General features: G+C 36.3%; 1 protein-coding gene across 1 annotated transcript in view; it reads left to right on the top strand.

Moving 5' to 3' along the window:
- Nucleotides 1–17,147, top strand: part of WDR11 (WD repeat domain 11) — a 54,024-nt gene that overhangs the window by 22,549 nt on the left and 14,328 nt on the right. Inside the window, exons 13-20 of the mRNA XM_006913510.3 lie at nucleotides 982–1,088; nucleotides 3,017–3,092; nucleotides 7,366–7,474; nucleotides 9,646–9,770; nucleotides 10,543–10,690; nucleotides 14,530–14,636; nucleotides 15,044–15,158; nucleotides 15,521–15,692. Coding sequence (XP_006913572.1) covers nucleotides 982–1,088; nucleotides 3,017–3,092; nucleotides 7,366–7,474; nucleotides 9,646–9,770; nucleotides 10,543–10,690; nucleotides 14,530–14,636; nucleotides 15,044–15,158; nucleotides 15,521–15,692 — 959 coding nt within the window. The remainder of the gene's footprint in view (nucleotides 1–981; nucleotides 1,089–3,016; nucleotides 3,093–7,365; nucleotides 7,475–9,645; nucleotides 9,771–10,542; nucleotides 10,691–14,529; nucleotides 14,637–15,043; nucleotides 15,159–15,520; nucleotides 15,693–17,147) is intronic.

Here is a 17,147-nt window from a genome sequence, read left to right as displayed (position 1 = left end):
CAGCCTCATCTGATTTCAATTATAGTATTATAATTAATACTATATTAATTAAATATAAAATGTACAATTTTATATTTAAAGAAATAACTTTAAATATAAAACTAAATGTTAGAACTGCTCAACTCTGCCATTGTATCATGAAAGCGACCATAGACAGGATGGTGAAAATGCTTGTCCCTTAAATGCTCGTGAGCAAGTACATGTGGAACAGAGGTTTAGATTTCCTTCCCCACCAGCCTCTATTGCCTTTTAAGCAACACAGGGTGGTAGTACAGTGTGTCTCACTTCTTGTTATGATTCTGATGGTCTACTTGTCCAGTGTCCCTGCCTTCCCCTTCCATTCTCTGCAAGCCATGATGGTGAATACTCCAGTTATGTTCGTGGGGAAAAAACATGGACTCACCTGTGATCAGTCCCACATAAAGGAGACTCCACGGGCATTGGGATAGGTTACTGTCTTATCAGCATGTCTTTTTCTTTGTGATTTTTCCTTTGTGCTTTTTCCCTAATTGATTTATGATTTGGAACTTTCGGCCACTTCCAAATCCGACTGCTTAGTTTGTATTGTTTGTTTCGGGAATTTCTGCTTCCTAACCAAGAATTTTGATAAAATTTGATAAAATTCCTGAGTGTGCTCAACTTTAAGCAGTTGACTTAGGATATTTCTATACCACTTGTTTTTAAGCAACAGAATATTCAGCAACTACTGTTATGTGACTCTCCTTTGCCAGATTTTAATAGTTATTTTAATTCTGCTTTAAATACCAGTAACAAAACTACCTTGTCATTACATTTGGAGATAAAGTTTTAATTAGAAGTAATTTCATATATGTTAGAAATGTATGGTAATATAGTCTGAAATAAGGTCATATTAATATTATTTCTTAATAAAATTTAGGTCTTAGGAAAATTTTTTTTTAAATTAATTTTTTAATCAAAAGGGTATTAGATTAATCTTTGTTTACAAACTTCTCATTACAGGGGCATTGAATGGACGAGTTTGACTGGTTTTCTTTCTTTTGCTACCTCAATACCAAACAATATGGGATTAGTGAGAAATGAACTTCAGCTGGTTGATCTTCCAACAGGTTTGTGTGTTTAATCTATTAAAAGATTCAAAATGGTTTGTTATATTGATCAAAGATGTTGTCATTTATTAACACGTTCCAAAGTACTTTTTTTCTTGTATTCTGTTTATTTATTTATTTTTTGTTCTGTAATAATTGCCCTAGAAAAGACTCATCATTGTATGCAAATTATGTTAACACAATTGTATGGTAAAATTGAATACCATTAGCCTGAACAGACAGATTCATAAATAAATAAGATATCAGTTCTTCTTTTAAGTACATTGTTATAGTTAACCAAAAGTACAGTTTTAAAACAAATCTTTTTAGTTCAAATTCATTAGAATCTAGTTTGAAATTTTGGACTTTTAGGAAACCCTTAAAAAACTTATAATATGGATTGTTTTAAATGCTAAAATTTAAAGCTTTTGATAGTCTCTGGGTGAACTGAATAGGGGAAATTTAATTTGGAAGTTTAAAGACTGCAATAAGAAATATTCCAATAAAGTAGCTTGTTCAGAATTGTTAAACCTACAACCCAATGAATTTTAAAATGAAAAACTTGAAAATAGAAAAGGTGAGTATTTCAAATTATTTTATGGCATGTGCAGTGATTTCAAATAAATTTTTTTTTTCAAAATTGTGGTTTCTTTAAAATGGCATAGCAGTATAAATACACGTAGGTGGTTTTAACCAAGAAGATGTGTTTGAATGTGTAATGTGTAATAAATCCCACGTATGGTTGCTTCCTTATATTCTCCATTTATATTTCCAATGTAGATGTAGTTGAGAACAACTAGCGTACTTTTCAGTTTGTTACTAAACCTCAAGGAATTAGCCCCACCTTAGACCAGTGCTGCTCTAGTTTCATTGGAATTGACCTGCCCAGCAACCTCTATCCCAGATTTCTGATTTGCCAACAAATGCACTGGTGTTTCTAGTTACGTGGGAGCCCAGATATGATATGGTATTTGCTCTTGTCATTCACTAAAAAAATCCCTGTTCACTTTTTTCAGTCAGCTCAAGTTCAGGAATTTTAGATAACTTAAAATCTGTCTTCTACAAATTTATTTTTGAGGAACAAATTTCTAAATAATAATTACTGACCTTTTTAAGTGGGACATTTGAGTTCATAGATTATACTTCTATAGCCTTGTCTTCTAAGGAGGTTGGCAGACTCACAGAGTCAGGAAAGGATGTGGAGTATCTGGCACATACTAATAGTGAGATTCCATTTGATGCCCGTGAAGAGCAGGGAGGATGTAGGCCTCTTCCAGTTATCTTTAAATTGAATGTGTTCTCTCTTTTGTTTAATGTAAATAAAAACCAAGGTAAATATATTAAAATATTTGTTCAAGCATAAGGTAGAATTTGTATTTTTTAAATTAGAGAAAATCATTTAGCTTCTTGGGCAGCTAACTAATTCTTATCAGTCCCCAATTTTAGTTTATAGAGACCTTTTGATAGGAACATGCCAAAATATTTTAGTTGAGTATTTTGCACATGAGACAAGAAATCTTAAATATCTGTTAGCGTTTGTCCCTCTAGTTAGCATTCTTAAGCATGGGAATGTTTATATTTAAACAGATCAGTAGTTTTTACAGTAGACAGTTGCTCTCCCATAAATGCATTTAAACTTTAGAAATTGATATTTCTAAATTTTTTAAATTAAATTATTTGAAAGAAACCATAGAAAGAATTCAAGAACTCTATAGCAAGTGAAAATATCTTTTTATAAAGTAGACATTTGAATATAAATAATATATTATTGGTCTTTAACTTATAATACTTTGGAGAATACTTTCTGAGTTTAGAGTATTAGAAACAGCTGAGAAGCAGATGGACGAATGAATGGGAGGATAGAGGGCAGCACTGGTCAAATAATGTTGATTTAGCTTCTTGCATGTTTTTTGTGCTGTTTTCACATGCTCGAATATTTGCAATTAAAGGCAGGAGCATTGCTTTTCGGGGTGAACGAGGCAATGATGAATCGCCCATCGAAATGATTAAAGTATCACATTTGAAGTAAGTGTCAACCTAAAAAAATCTATTGTATTATCACAATGGAATCTCAAGGATTTTTTTTTTTTAAGAAACTGAGAATATGCTAGAATGCATATAGAATTTCTTAGTGATTGCAAATGGTGATATGCAGCCATATCAAAGAAAACATTTTGATGACAGAATTAAGTTGCTATTGCTGTTAATGCTCCACTTCTGAAAAATGTAACATTTGTATGGATCTTAACATTTCATTACATTGGTAAAACCAGCAACCCTGTTTTGTTCTGCTTTAGCTACATTGATATAAATGTCTTTTGCCCACTAGGAAGATTATCTGGTGAAATTCTGAAGCACTTCCACCTCGACATGGGTTCATTGACTTAAAGAATTCATTTACTTTATAATTTATACCCATTTTAGTTCCCGTAAGTTTTTTAGTTTTTTTGTTCCAAAGGAAAATGCATGTAAAGGTGGATTATTAAAAATAGAAACTGAATAAAAACCAATCAGAAGATCAAAGAAAAGAGCAAGTTCTCTAAAATAGCTCTCAAATTTTCTTTAGCATTTCTAGGTTCTTTGCATTTTCCTCATACATTTTAGAATCAATTATTAGTTTTACCAAAAGAGGTTTCCTAGGATTTTGATTGGGTTGCATTGATTCCATAGATTAAGGTAGGGAAGAAGTCTCATCGTAAGTTTTGTGATCCACGAAATGATGAATCTCTTCACCTGCTTAGGTCTTCTTTAATTTCAGTAATCTTTTGTGGTTTTCAGTGTATAGGTCTTACAAATCATTTGTTAATTATTTTCTGTTTTTTCTTTGATGTTATTTTAAGTGTTTTTTCTTTTTTTAATTTTGACTTCCAATTATTTATTACTTGTACACTGAAATAGTTAATTTTTTTCTATATTGACCTTTCGACCATGCTAAACTTAATTATTTTAGTAGTATTTTTGTTGATATTCTATATAGACACATCGTATTGTTTGCTGTAAAGATGCTTCTATGTCTTTCTTTCTAGTCTATAGGCCTTTTTTTTTTTCTTTTTTTTTTTCTTTTGCCTTGCTTTGCTTCAGTGGTTAGGACCTCCAGTACCAGGTTGAATTGGAAGCGATGAGAACTGATATCTTTGCTCTGTGTCTGGACCTTATGGAGAAAGTATTCAGTCTTTAACATTAAATATAACATTAGCTGTAGATTTTTTGTAGATGCCCTTTGTTGGGTTGAGGAAGTTTTCTAGTCCTAGTTTGCTGAAACTTTGTATCATTAAATGGGTATTGAATTTGTCAGATGCTTTTTCTGCCTTCATGGACATCATCATATGGTGTGTTTTTATTTTGTTCTTTAAATTGGCTAATAGGATGAATTACACTGATTGATTTTTCAAATGTTAAACCAACTTTACATTCTTGGGATAAACTCCACTTGGTCATCATATATTACTGGATTTGATTTACTAATATTCTGGTACATTGCAGGGCTTGATATGCTAATATTTTACTAAGGACTTTTACATCTATGTCCATGAAAGATATTGGGCTAGTTTTTGTGTAATATCTTTATCCGGTTTCAGAATCAGAGTAATGTTGACCTTGCACAATGAGTTGTGACATATTCCTTCCTTTTTTTTTTTTCTGGATGAGTTTATATAGAATCGATATTTCTTCCTTTAATAGGAAGGAAGCCCATCTGGACCTAGAATTTTCTTTGTGGAAAAGTTTTTCAGGACAAATTCAATTTCTTTCATAGCTATGGAGCTATTTAGGCTTCTTGTTTTGTTTATCAGGGAACTTTGGTAGTTGGTGTCTTTCAGGTAATCTGTTTATTTCATTGAAGTTGTTGAATATATTGATATAAACTTGTTCATAATATTCTCATTCTTTGAATATCTGTTTGATCTGAGTGATGTCTCTTTCATTCCTGATGTCAATAAATTGTGTCAATTTTATTGATCTTTTCAAAGAACTTCTTTGGTTTCTTTGATTTTTTTTTTAATAGTTTTCTATTTTCTGTTACATTAACTACCATGCTTATCTTTTTTTTTTTCTGCTTGCTTTGGGTTTAATATGTTCTTTTTCTGGTTTCTTAAGATAGAACTTTAGATATTTGAATTACGGTCTTTTTTTAAAATTTATGATGAAGCATTTAATGCTATATAAGTACTACTTTTCCTGAACCCTACAATTTATTGATATGGCAAGCTTCTTTTTAAATTTACTTTATAATGTTTTTAAATTTCCATGCAATATTTATAAATACATTGTTTAATTTCAAAATACTTAGGGTTTTTTCAGATATTTTTCTATTAATTTTTAGTTTCTGTTAGGGTCAAAGCATATTTTATATTATTTCAGTCTTTTTAAATTTAATGTGATTGTTAAATGGCCTAGAATATGATCTGTCTTAGTGAATGTTCCATGTGCACTTGCAAATATTGTGTATTCTTCTGTTATTGGTTAGACTATTCCATAAATGTCAGTTCAAGTTGGTTTATTATATTCTTTTGTATTTTTACTGGTTTTCTTCCTGCTTTTCTCTTCTATTACTGAGAGATAAGTGTTAATATCTTGAACTTTATTTATGGATTTATTTATTTATTTTTTGAAGAACTCAGGTTCTTGCTTTGGGTGTTTTAAACCTCTGTTACTAGGTTCATACTTATCTGTTATTGTTCTGTCCTTTTGATTAATTGACTTTATCATTCTAAAATATTCTATTTGTTTCGGTCCTTTTCTTTGTACAGAAGTCGGTCTGATTTGTCTGATTAGTATAACCACTCCATCTTTCTTTTGATTAGTGTTTGCATGATATATCTTTTCTCAGCACTTTACTTATAACTTATCTGTGTCTTTATATTTAAAGTTGATTTCTTGTAGACGGCATATAATTGGGGCTTGTTTTTCTATTTGCTCTGACAATCTGTTTTTCACTGCGGTGTTTATTTATATTTCATGTAATTATCAATACAGCTTACGTTTAAATCAACCATGTTGCTAGTTATTTTCTACTTTTTTATTTTAAATGAATTAATAAAGATAGTTTTTAGCTTATTAGGCTTGATTTCTCAGATGCAAAATATCAATTGATATAACCCATATAAACTAAAGTTCTTTGGGGGAGTTCATCAGTCATGTTTGAAAATGTGAAGCAGTCTGAGATTAAAGTTAGAGAGTTGCTCAGTTAAACTGTTTGGGGTCTGGTCTCTTCTGTTTCAGTCAGTCGTGACCCCACATATGCCTGTGAATCAGTAAATCTAAAACAACTGATCACATTACCCCTTACTTCCAGTCCTTCAGCAATCTACTGTTCTGTACACAGTAAATTTCTGCCTGCCCTGGCATGGCATGTGAGGATGTTTTGGGTCTTTTATAATGTGATCCAACACTCACATTTTAATCCTCCTCCTCATGCCGATTGCTCTTGCATACTCTGCATTGTAGGTAGCATGTTTTCCCAGACATGCTGTGTCCTTTCCTGTCTTCGGTCACTTGTCACATTTGTAATTCCGCCTAGAATGCCATTTCCCTAGTGTCCAAATTAATCTCTTCTTTCATAATGAATCTTTATAGCATTTACTATATTCTGTCTTATATTATTTACATACATACCTTTATGTTAGATATAATTAAAATTGTAGTATGTTGCATTTGTATAAGCCATTATGGTTTATAAAAATTTTAATTTCTTTTATATGTGCTGTCTTTGTTTTTTTATCCTTATATTATTTAGTGAGGTAGGCAAGACAGGTGTTATTAACACCATCTTAAAGGTAAGTAAAATAAAACTCAAAAAAGTTACATGGTTTGCCTGAGGCCACATAATTATAAAGTGGCAGACTTGGCCCGAGTGGGTGAACCTGAGTCCTCTGACACACCAAATACAGGAATCTGCTCTGTCACATTTCCTCAGTGTTACCCTACAGAAACGTTACATACTTTTTCTCATAATTTTACCATAATCAGTCCATCGAGGCAGGAGAGGCAGGTTGTGACGTATGAGAAAATCGAGCCTCAGGATGTTGCCATAAGTCGTGGCACCAGGATGTGCACCCTTGCCGTTCCGCATGGCTCCTTCCGAGCTGGGCTCCTTGCCCGAGGGTGGCTGTTTGGCTGTTTGGTCATCTTAAAGCATTTCCTTCTTAAGACTGCTGATCACAGGGCTAAATGTTAGTTTAAGTTGTCTGTGTTTAGAATGTGTCATCTGAGTTTTCTGATTTACTGAAATTCTTATTTGTACTTGGTATGGTAAAAATCTTGCAAAAAGGGGCTAATTTAGTAATTTTGTTTATTTTAGGCAGTATTTGGCAGTTGTATTCAAAGACAAACCCCTGGAGTTATGGGATGTTAGGACTTGTACCATTCTTAGAGAAATGTCCAAAAACTTCCCTGCAATAACTGCTTTGGTAAGTTACAGTCGAAGAACTAAGTAGTTGATTAGGTATGTACATATGTGGTGAACATTTTTCTTTAGCTTGAATTGAAATTATTACTGTCGTGTATTTTCTTAAAATGCGTGTTCAGTGAAGATCTAAATAAATGGCGGTAACTCGTATTTTCTTGGATGAGTTAAGGTAATATTAGTACAATTCTAATTAAAATGCTATTTAGCTATTTTGAGGAACATTATAAACATATTCTCAAATGTTTATGAAAGAGTAAAGGTCGTAATAGCTAAGTCAGCCCTGAAAAAAGAGGAGTAATGTGAGAGGTGGGAGTGGGGCCTGCTCTACCTGTTAAGAGTTTATATTACAAAACCAGAGAAATGAAAGCAATGTCATTGGACCAAGAACAGGAAATGGACTAAAACCATAAAGAGCTCCTTAGCAGTCCCATGAATATTTGGTGTACGGTGAAGGAGCACACAAATCTATGGGGCAGGACGGACCATTTAGTAAGAAGTCTTGAGAAAACTCTCACTTTATGGAGGGGAAATACTGAGTCTACCTAATACCATATTCAGAGGTGGGCTCCACAAGATTAAAGACCTAAATGTAAAAAAGTAAAACTATAAAATTACATAATCAAGTATAGAAGAATATTTATGTGTTCTAGTGGCAGGAGAGGACATCAGAAGCTCAAACCAAAAGGCAAAAAATTAATACATTTCATTACATAAAGATCGATATTTTCTGTTAAATGAAGGACACCAATGTCAATGTTATATATGGAAGACAAATTTGAAAAAGAAATTTTCCAATGTCTACGACTGACAAGGGACTAACTAATCCCTAGCGCAATGGTCCCCTACCTTTTTGGCACCAGGGACCAGTGCTCCTATGAGAATCAAATGTTTGATGATCTAGGAGGAGTCGAGGCGGTGATGCTAGCACTGGGGAGCGGCTGCGGATACAGATGAAGCTTTGCTTGCTCACCTGCTGCTCACCTCCTGCTTTGTGGCCTGGTTCCTAACAGGCCACAGACTGGTACCGGTGTGCAGCCTGGGGATTGGGGACCCCTGCCTAGGGGATTAGTATTATGGGAACTCTGCACATAATAAGTCAGGAACTCAATGGGAAGATGGACAAAGTATGTGAGCAATTAATGAATACCAGAGAAACGTAAAAGGCCAACCAGCATATGAAGAAATATTCAAACTTATCAGTTTTTAGAGATGTGTCATATAAAATGACCATGATACATCTTTTAAACTAACAGGAATTGGAAAACCAGATAGCATCAGATGTGAGTATAATATGGGCTACAGGAATATGTGCTGTTGATAGGAATGGAGACCAACGAAGCCATTCTAACAGCACTTACGCAAACACAGACATCCTCTGTGCTCCAGCTGTTCAGCTTACAGTCATAAAGGAACTTCTGTGAGGATATTGATTGCAGTGCTGTTTGTCATGAGAGTTTGGAGGCAATCTGGGTGTCCTTTGCTGAGAGAACAGACAGACTGAAAATGGGTGGATGCACCGTGGAGCATTATAGAGCATGCAAAAACAACAGAGACGGAACTTAGATACTCTGTGCTAAGTGAAAAGGTTAGAAATAGAATGAGATCGGTAGCACAGTATTATTTATGTAAGTTACAAACACATGCATGTAAGATAACTACATGTTAAGAATTTATATATATGAGAGGATATATTAAATAGGTGGGAATATAAAAGAAAAAATAAATGCAATGAGAGGTTTGAGGTGGACTGTGGCTGACAATGGGCCATGATTGAAGGAACATGATCATCTCACCCTGTGCACCTAGCAGGAGGGGTAGAGGGAGGAAATAGAAGGTACCATAATTGAATTTATTATTTCTGTTTTGTAAAAAAAGAAAGCATCCAAAGGTTAGACTTTTTAGACGTTTGCCATTAAACTCTTTCACCTTAAAAGCCTAATTAAGGATAAGAGGTAGCAGGAGGTAGAGGTAGATTATTAAATTCTCCTACCTTAAGCGCTAATTAAAATGCATTCATTCAGCCTTTCTATAAATAAAACCTAAGAACAAAGTGTGCATTCATGCATGGTCATAAGTGATGCTGGGCAGTGGTGAGTGTGCCCAGCTGTTCTAGAAGGATTCTTGACAGAAGAAAACTAAGCACTTCTAGGTGTGTCTGTCTTTGCTTCACAGGAGTGGTCACCATCTCACAACTTGAAGAGCCTGAGAAAGAAGCAACTGGCCACCCGAGAGGCCATGGCCCGCCAGACTGTGGTCTCAGATACTGAGCTGAGCATCGCCGAGTCATCTGTGATCAGGTGCCGTGCACTGTTTCCTGCCACTGGCATGTGGCATTTGCGTCATGGTTGGGAACTTGACAAGTGTCAAACAGAAGGCATCCCTAGAAGCGGTTGCAGACTGCTTTTGAACATACGTTGTTCGGTGTTTTAGTGCGTACCTAGATTCCTGAAGAGTGAATTTGACTATTATTGCATTGCTTAGTGCAGCCAGTAATTCACACAGGGACATCTACACGTCAGCTTCCAGCAGTGAAATGATCATTCTCAGTGCCCTACTGTTCCATAAACTTCAGCTTCTGAAATTCAAATGAACGCAGCCTGATCATACTGAGAGATCACATTGTCATTTATGTACACCAAAGAAAATGTGTGGAGAATTCTAAATTTGTGTATTGTCTCCCTCCTCCACCAGTTTTACAAATAAAAGAACATTAGCGAACACGGTGGGCTGCGGGGCGGGGTGGGGGGCTCACTCGCTTCTGGTGAGGAGAGTTCTGCAGTAGAGATGGCAGGGGGGTCTCCTGCAGAAGGAGGTCTTCTGCAGAGTGGTCTCTTGTGTGAAGCCCGAGCGCTCGCTGCCCCTCTCATGGGGTGAATGCCCTCGTGGTGTTGCCGTTTGGGGGCAGTTTGTGTCATCCTGTGATTAGCTGGCCAAAAATTAGTTTCAGTCTTTTTTTACGATGGTCTTGGCCCTCTTGTTAATGCATCTCTGTTTTGAGTGAGTTAATTCATTACGGGTGTCACTCTAAGGAAATGAAACGTCTTTATCTTATTTCTCTCTATCCCAAAGCTTGTTGCAGGAAGCGGAAAGTAAATCTGAACTCAGCCAGAACATCTCTGCCCGGGAGCATTTTGTATTTACCGATAATGACGGCCAAGTTTATCATCTCACTGTTGAAGGAAACTCGGTGAAAGATAGTGCTCGGATTCCACCAGACGTGCGTTCAACCCTTGGTTAAATCTTTATTAAGAGTTCTTATGAAAGATTTTGTTGGTTGCATATCCAGTGAAGCCATAGTTAAGTTGGAAAGCTATTTCAGAAAAATTAAATGTAAATAAACTTTGCTACTTAAAGGAGATATTATTATTGATTAAACGTGTCCCATACTGCTTAGAGAATAGCATTGTAACTACTTTGATTAAATACTTATGGTGTGATACTCATATTTATCCCCATAATAATCCATGAGGAATTATTTCCATTTTATCTACGACAAAGGAGAATAATTCACTTTCCAAGGTTACCCAGCATAGTGACAAGGCAGTTCTAAACTCAGGTTTGTCTCTCTGGCCCCAGTGTCTCTCCACTTTCCATTTCAGGCATTAATTACCCCGGAGGATTTGATTTAGAATCTGGTATTTTGGGATCATTGTAATCATGTTGTGAGTGTAATAGTATCATTAATATTTACTAATTTATATATATCTTTCTTACGGCCTTATAGAACACTTTGAGGTTTTGTAGTTAATTTGTGTCAGTGTGTATCTCACACGTTGTTTTTAATGGATAGATTAAGAAAATGTTTTTGTTAACTAATATTGCTATTTCTTAAAATATATTTATCTAAAATTTTCATCTAAAAATAGAATGTTTTGGTCAACTGTCACTCCAGTATTTTACAGGTGGCTCAGGGTCTCATGAGGTTGCAGTCAGGATGCTGGTGGGGGTGGCAGTCAGGATGCTGACGGGTCCCCTTCCAAGATGGCTTATTTAGTGGCCATTGCACAGTAATGCTGCCCGTTGATGAGAGGCCTTAGTTCTTCTGCACGTGGACCTCTCCATGGGGCTGTCTGAGTGTCCTCACGACATAACTCTGGCTTCCTGCAGAGTGAGCGATTCAAGAAAGACTGCAAAGAAAGCTGCAGTGTCTTTTAGGACCTAGTTTTAGATGTCACACTTTGTCATTTCTGCAGAATCCTAGTGGCTCACAGGTCAGCCCTTTTCATTGTGGGAGGTGACTACCAAGGGACATGAATACCAAAAGGCAGAATCACTGGAGGCCTCTTAGAGGCTGGCTGCCACATCTTCCTTATCAACAACTACAGAAGAATTGAGGGCATTCAGACAACTTCACTTCTAAAAATAGAAACTGACCTGCAAGAGTGCTCTTCAAACTCTAATTTCATTTTTGCTATTATATAGAACAAGTCATATCTGAGACGTCTATTTTGAACTATATCCAGTGTTGCCAAAAATTTTTACCAGTTTGAAAGGATGAAAATAATAATGCAAATTGGAAAGACTGATATTTGGTAATTAAATAAATAGAAAAATTAACCTAACTTTAAGTGTGTAGAAAGAAAAATTGTTAGAAGTGCAGACGAACGAGTCGCAGTGTAACGTGGCTGTCCTTCGGAGAAATCACTTTGCTCTCTTGGTGCTATATTGAGCCCCCTCCTTTAGAACCCAGGGGCGACTCCATCTGAGCTCTTCTAGTGCCACTCAGACAGCTCAGTGACTTTTCCAATCACTTCACATTGGAGAGTAGAATGTAGAAACAATCCAGTAATTTTTGAGATGCCAGTTCCCCCCACTTCTACCCCCCGCCCCAAATAGTTTAAAATTTTTGGACATCGACACGAGTTTTCCACTTTATAGGTGCTTCTTGCACGATGATAAATGAGCCTTACATCTTTTAAGATTCTAAGTCTTTTTGTGAAGGTCTGAAGTCAGGATGAGCAAGTCTCTACTCTGCCTGCCACAGCTAGAAGCAGCTTCCTCAAGGAATGACCAGTCTATCAAGTAATAAGGATCCAGCCTCTCCAGTGAAATTAGTATACATTTTAGAGCAGATTATTTTTAGGGAAAGGGAATTGAGCTTCTGTTGTATAATATAAGAGGAACGGGTTTGCTTTTTTTTTTTTCTATAATTAAAATGGTCTAGGGATTATAATGTAGAATTTAGGCAGAGGTTTTGTTTGCTTATTTTAATCCATTATTTATGTTATCTCCTCTCAAATGTAAATTATTAAACATTTGTTTTGAGTGGAAACTTTCCCTCTGGATTCGGCCCCATAACTATAAAGTATATAAAAATGATAGAAGAGGAAGAGTTGGCATATTTTAAATTATGGTCACATGGAGAGTCTACAGTTGACTGCCTTAATTCAGAAAGCTGGAACAGTGGCCAAGAAAGAATATCTCTGCTTTGCTTCTGATCTTTTGAACATCATATCTTACATCTAGGCAACATGTCATTGTCAACTACTAATACACAATTGAGTTTTAATCTTACGTTGATTCTCTTGGGATTATCTGGAGCCACAAATCAAGGATGTGGCCATCCTCTGAATGCATCTTGGTATCTCCATGTGGCTTGTATCCCATCATAGACTCTTAGGTGGAAAGATCTAGAATGTTTAATGGTACAGTTATATTAATACATCCCTTGTCATTCTAAGCCGATAACACTGATTTCTGGGCTAATTTAGACTTTAATATTCTAATTTTTAGAAACTAGAAAGTATGATTATAAAATGTGAAAGTTTTCAAGACTAAAAAGTAAATTTAAAGGCAAATTCTTAATTAAACATTGTGGTAATATGGTCAAGAGAATAGAAATAAGATTTTGGTGTGTTGCTTCGTATTGTAATTCTATTTATTTAACATTCTAAATGTTTTATTTTCTTGACTCCATTAAAATACTCACTTTTAATGTAGTTTTTCTTTTGTTTCTTGACTGCCACTAGGATTTATGCAGTATTTGGCATATGTGCTAGTCTAATAGTCAATTTGGCAGTACCTGGAGCTTTCCTACCCCTTACTATGGGTACCTTGCCAACTAAATGTGAATTTTTATATTGTTCCGTAACTGCAGAAATAAGATTTCTTTTAATAAGTAGAGAAGTAATTGAGCAGTAATGTCATTTAGTAGCTAACGGTGTAATGACTGTTTACTGTGTGACAGGCATTGTTTTAAGGCCTTTACCTCTTTACATTTATTAATGCTAATGGGAACTCCTCAAGTTTCATGAGCTTACCCTGCTTCATGGATGATAAAAATCCAAGACGCAGAGATTAAGTGAGCGTGTCCTGAATCACACAACAAATTAAGCGTTAAAGCTTAGATTCAAGTCCAGGCAGCAGACTCCTGAGCCCAGGCTCCCAGGCTTCCGTCCCACAGCCTCCCGCATCTGCTACAGCTGCAGTCTCCTTTCTTCCCCGGCTTAGAGTCATTACAGTAGTGTAATCCTTACGTTTGTGTTTCTGTGTGTAACTTCTTTGCAAAGCTTTCCGTGGATTCAGATTGTGCAGGTGCCTGTAATGTACAGTGTCTCTTCACCTGCATTATTCCAGAAGGTCCCAGTGAAGCTCTGGATCCTCTTTTTCAGTAGAAAAACTGGTGCACAATTGCTATGAAATGGCTCTGAGTCTCCCCTGGAGTAGATTTCTTTATCCTGTTACCGGGAGAGAGAGAAGTTGGAGACAAGAGCTCTCTGCAAAGAGTTTCTTTTCCTTCTCTCTCTCTTTTTTTTGTCTTTTAATTTTCTTTTCTTTAAGGTATTTCTTTCTCAAAAGACAGCCCTTCTCTATAAATCTAGTTCAGATGACTAATGTCTATCTAATTAGTTGGAATCGATATGCTGGGGCGCGCTTAGTATCCACAGTCCTGTTAGTGTTTGATGGCATTTGTAAATAAAGCACAACCATTTATCACTCAGTTTTGTTAAAACATCTTTATTATTTTCATCACAGTTATTAAGTAAAAAATATTGCTCTGTTATGACAGCTTGTAAATAGCAAAAGTTATGTGTATTTGTTTCTGTTCTTTTCTAGGGAAGTATGGGTAGTATTACCTGCATCGCTTGGAAAGGCGATACGTTAGTTCTTGGAGATATGGATGGAAATTTAAATTTTTGGGATTTGAAAGGCAGAGTATCCAGGTATGAGCTAAGAACGCAGTCTTGTTATTTGCTTAAAAAAACAAAAATGTAACCTTGATATAGTTCCAGTGGAGGCTTGTGACTTGCTAAGCAGGGTCACTAAACATGGCCTGTAGTTTGAACGCTTGGGTCTCTTATCACTGAACTTGGGAGGAAGGGCCTTGAGCCAAGCTCTGGATCATTCATATCTGCAAGTGGCCCCACAGAGGTATTGGGACGTTATTCCAGCTGTTGTTAAAGGGCAGACTTTCTGTCAGATGCGGCCCTTGTCCCAGAAAGTAAGGTGGTTCTCCTGTCACCAGACCTTATCAAAAAACGGAAATAGAAAGGGATGATGGACATAGTTTCTGCTGATGAGAAAACAATCTCTATTTCATGTCGGTGTTTTGGTGTTTGTTTGTCCTCAGAGGAATACCTACACACCGAAGCTGGGTGAGGAAGATTCGTTTTGCCCCTGGTAAAGGAAACCAGAAATTAATAGCCATGTACAATGATGGAGCTGAAGTGTGGGATACTAAAGAGGTAGGCTCAGCCCCTCGTGTGTGCACTGCAGGTGAAGCTGATGGTCACAGAAACTGTGTTTTTTCTTCCTGCTTTTTCAGAAATGAATACTATAATGAGTTTGTCAAACGCAAAACAATTTTTTTCTTAAAATTTTCATTTTACAGTATTTCTGCTCCAAAGGTGACAGCTCAACAAATTTTTTTTTTTTAATGTCATCACTATTGGGACCCTTAAGATGTGGCCTGCTTGCCGAAGACTGTTCAGTTTTAAACTTCCACTGGGCCTTTGCCATGGGCACCATCTTTCTTTGATTATGTAATTCAGAATGATAAACATCTTCCTTTGCTTTCTGAAAGTGACAACCAAATTCACTCTTGAAGGTTCAGATGGTGAGCAGTTTAAGAAGCGGAAGAAATGTGACCTTTCGGATATTGGACGTGGACTGGAGTACATCAGACAAAGTGATCTTGGCATCAGACGATGGGTGTATCAGAGTCCTCGAGATGTCTATGAAGTCTTCGTGTTTCAGAATGGATGAGCAAGAGTTGACCGGTATGGAGCTCAAATGAAAGGAGGCTTTGCGACCCGTCTTTATTTTGCACGAGGTGCTCGCTCCCTTCTGAGGGAGCAGAGCTGCTTCTGTTCATTTCAGTCTTGCTTGCTATGAATCTGAGTTTAAGAAAATATGTTAACAGGCTTGAGTGTTTTTACCACGGAGATGCTGGACTTTGTAACGGTAGGTGTCAGTCATTCCCCAGTTCCGGTTTGTAAGTACCCTTTTTTGGCCCTTTTCTGAGTGCTTTTTCAAAAGGTCCAAGATTTTATATCCATAAAAATGGCTTATTCGGAATTCAGGAGGACTCATCAGAGGGCATGAATCTAGTGATATGCTGCTGCTGGCTTTTTAATAATGAACCTTATATCTTTTGCAAACATATATCATTGATAAGTCACTTTAGAAAGTATTCTGAGTCTTACAAATGTTGATGCCTGTCTTATGACTTGTTAAATGGCCAGTCAAAACAAAATTAGACGATCACAATACCTTTTCTTTTATTGTATGGTTTTTTAAAGGTTGTTTTTTACCAGAGTGAAAACGATTTTAGCACAAATAACCTCTTATGTGACTTTAAGAAAAGAATGAGAAGATCGACTACGTCCATCAGTCGCTTTGAAAGGCAGCTTTTGTCTGATTTAATGCTGTGTCAATTCTTGCAGTATACTTTTAGATAGAGATGTATTCTGACCCCAAGTGGAACAAAGCAGGAAACGTCCTATATTAAGTATTCTCCAAGCATACCTTTGGTGTACACTTTAGGCTGTCTGGTCTGTAAAAAAAATTCACAAGAGACTTGTTTAGTCATTTAGTGAGTTTCAGCACAGAACTGTCAGGTCTGGGAATTGTCTGTACCTTGGGAAAATCAATCTTTGGCACAGTCAGACAGTAAGGGTTTGAAAACCTCCTTATTGTTAGGTTCATGCTTGAGGCATCACCAAGTTGCCGCTGATGTTAGCCGGGCTGCAGTAACTTATGTTAGGTGGCTTTTGTGTTTGTCTCTGCCCCACCCCTGCCACTGTATTTGGGTACCACCACTTCTTACTGTGCAACTGTAACTGCGAGACGTCGAGCATTGCAGCCCCATATCTGTCCCTAAGACACTGCCAGCTCTGCTGAAATAGCAGGACCTCCTCCCAGGGAAGAGCTTAGATAGCAATCGTAAACCTAAAATTGCTAAGGAAATCGAGGATGATTTTTTTTTTTTTCATTTTTTTACTAGTTCTAGGTAAAGAAGTGTGCAGTTATAAATGTTTGAGAAGCTTTTCTTTGACCTTTAATTTAAAATTTGAATCTAAAAATCTCCAGAGCCAAGGTAGCTTCTCTTTTAACTGATGACAGAGTTAGAGCCCATCATTAACTCGTGCTAGCACCACGCTCGGACATCTGACCTGCAGCCGGATTTTAGATCACGTGTTTCTTTTAGCGTTTTTGTAATATTAAAAATATAT

This window comes from Pteropus alecto, unplaced genomic scaffold (assembly GCF_000325575.1).
Source record: "Pteropus alecto unplaced genomic scaffold, ASM32557v1 scaffold205, whole genome shotgun sequence".
NCBI classification, from domain to species: Eukaryota; Metazoa; Chordata; class Mammalia; order Chiroptera; family Pteropodidae; genus Pteropus; species Pteropus alecto.
This window is presented reverse-complemented; position numbering and strand designations above follow the sequence as displayed.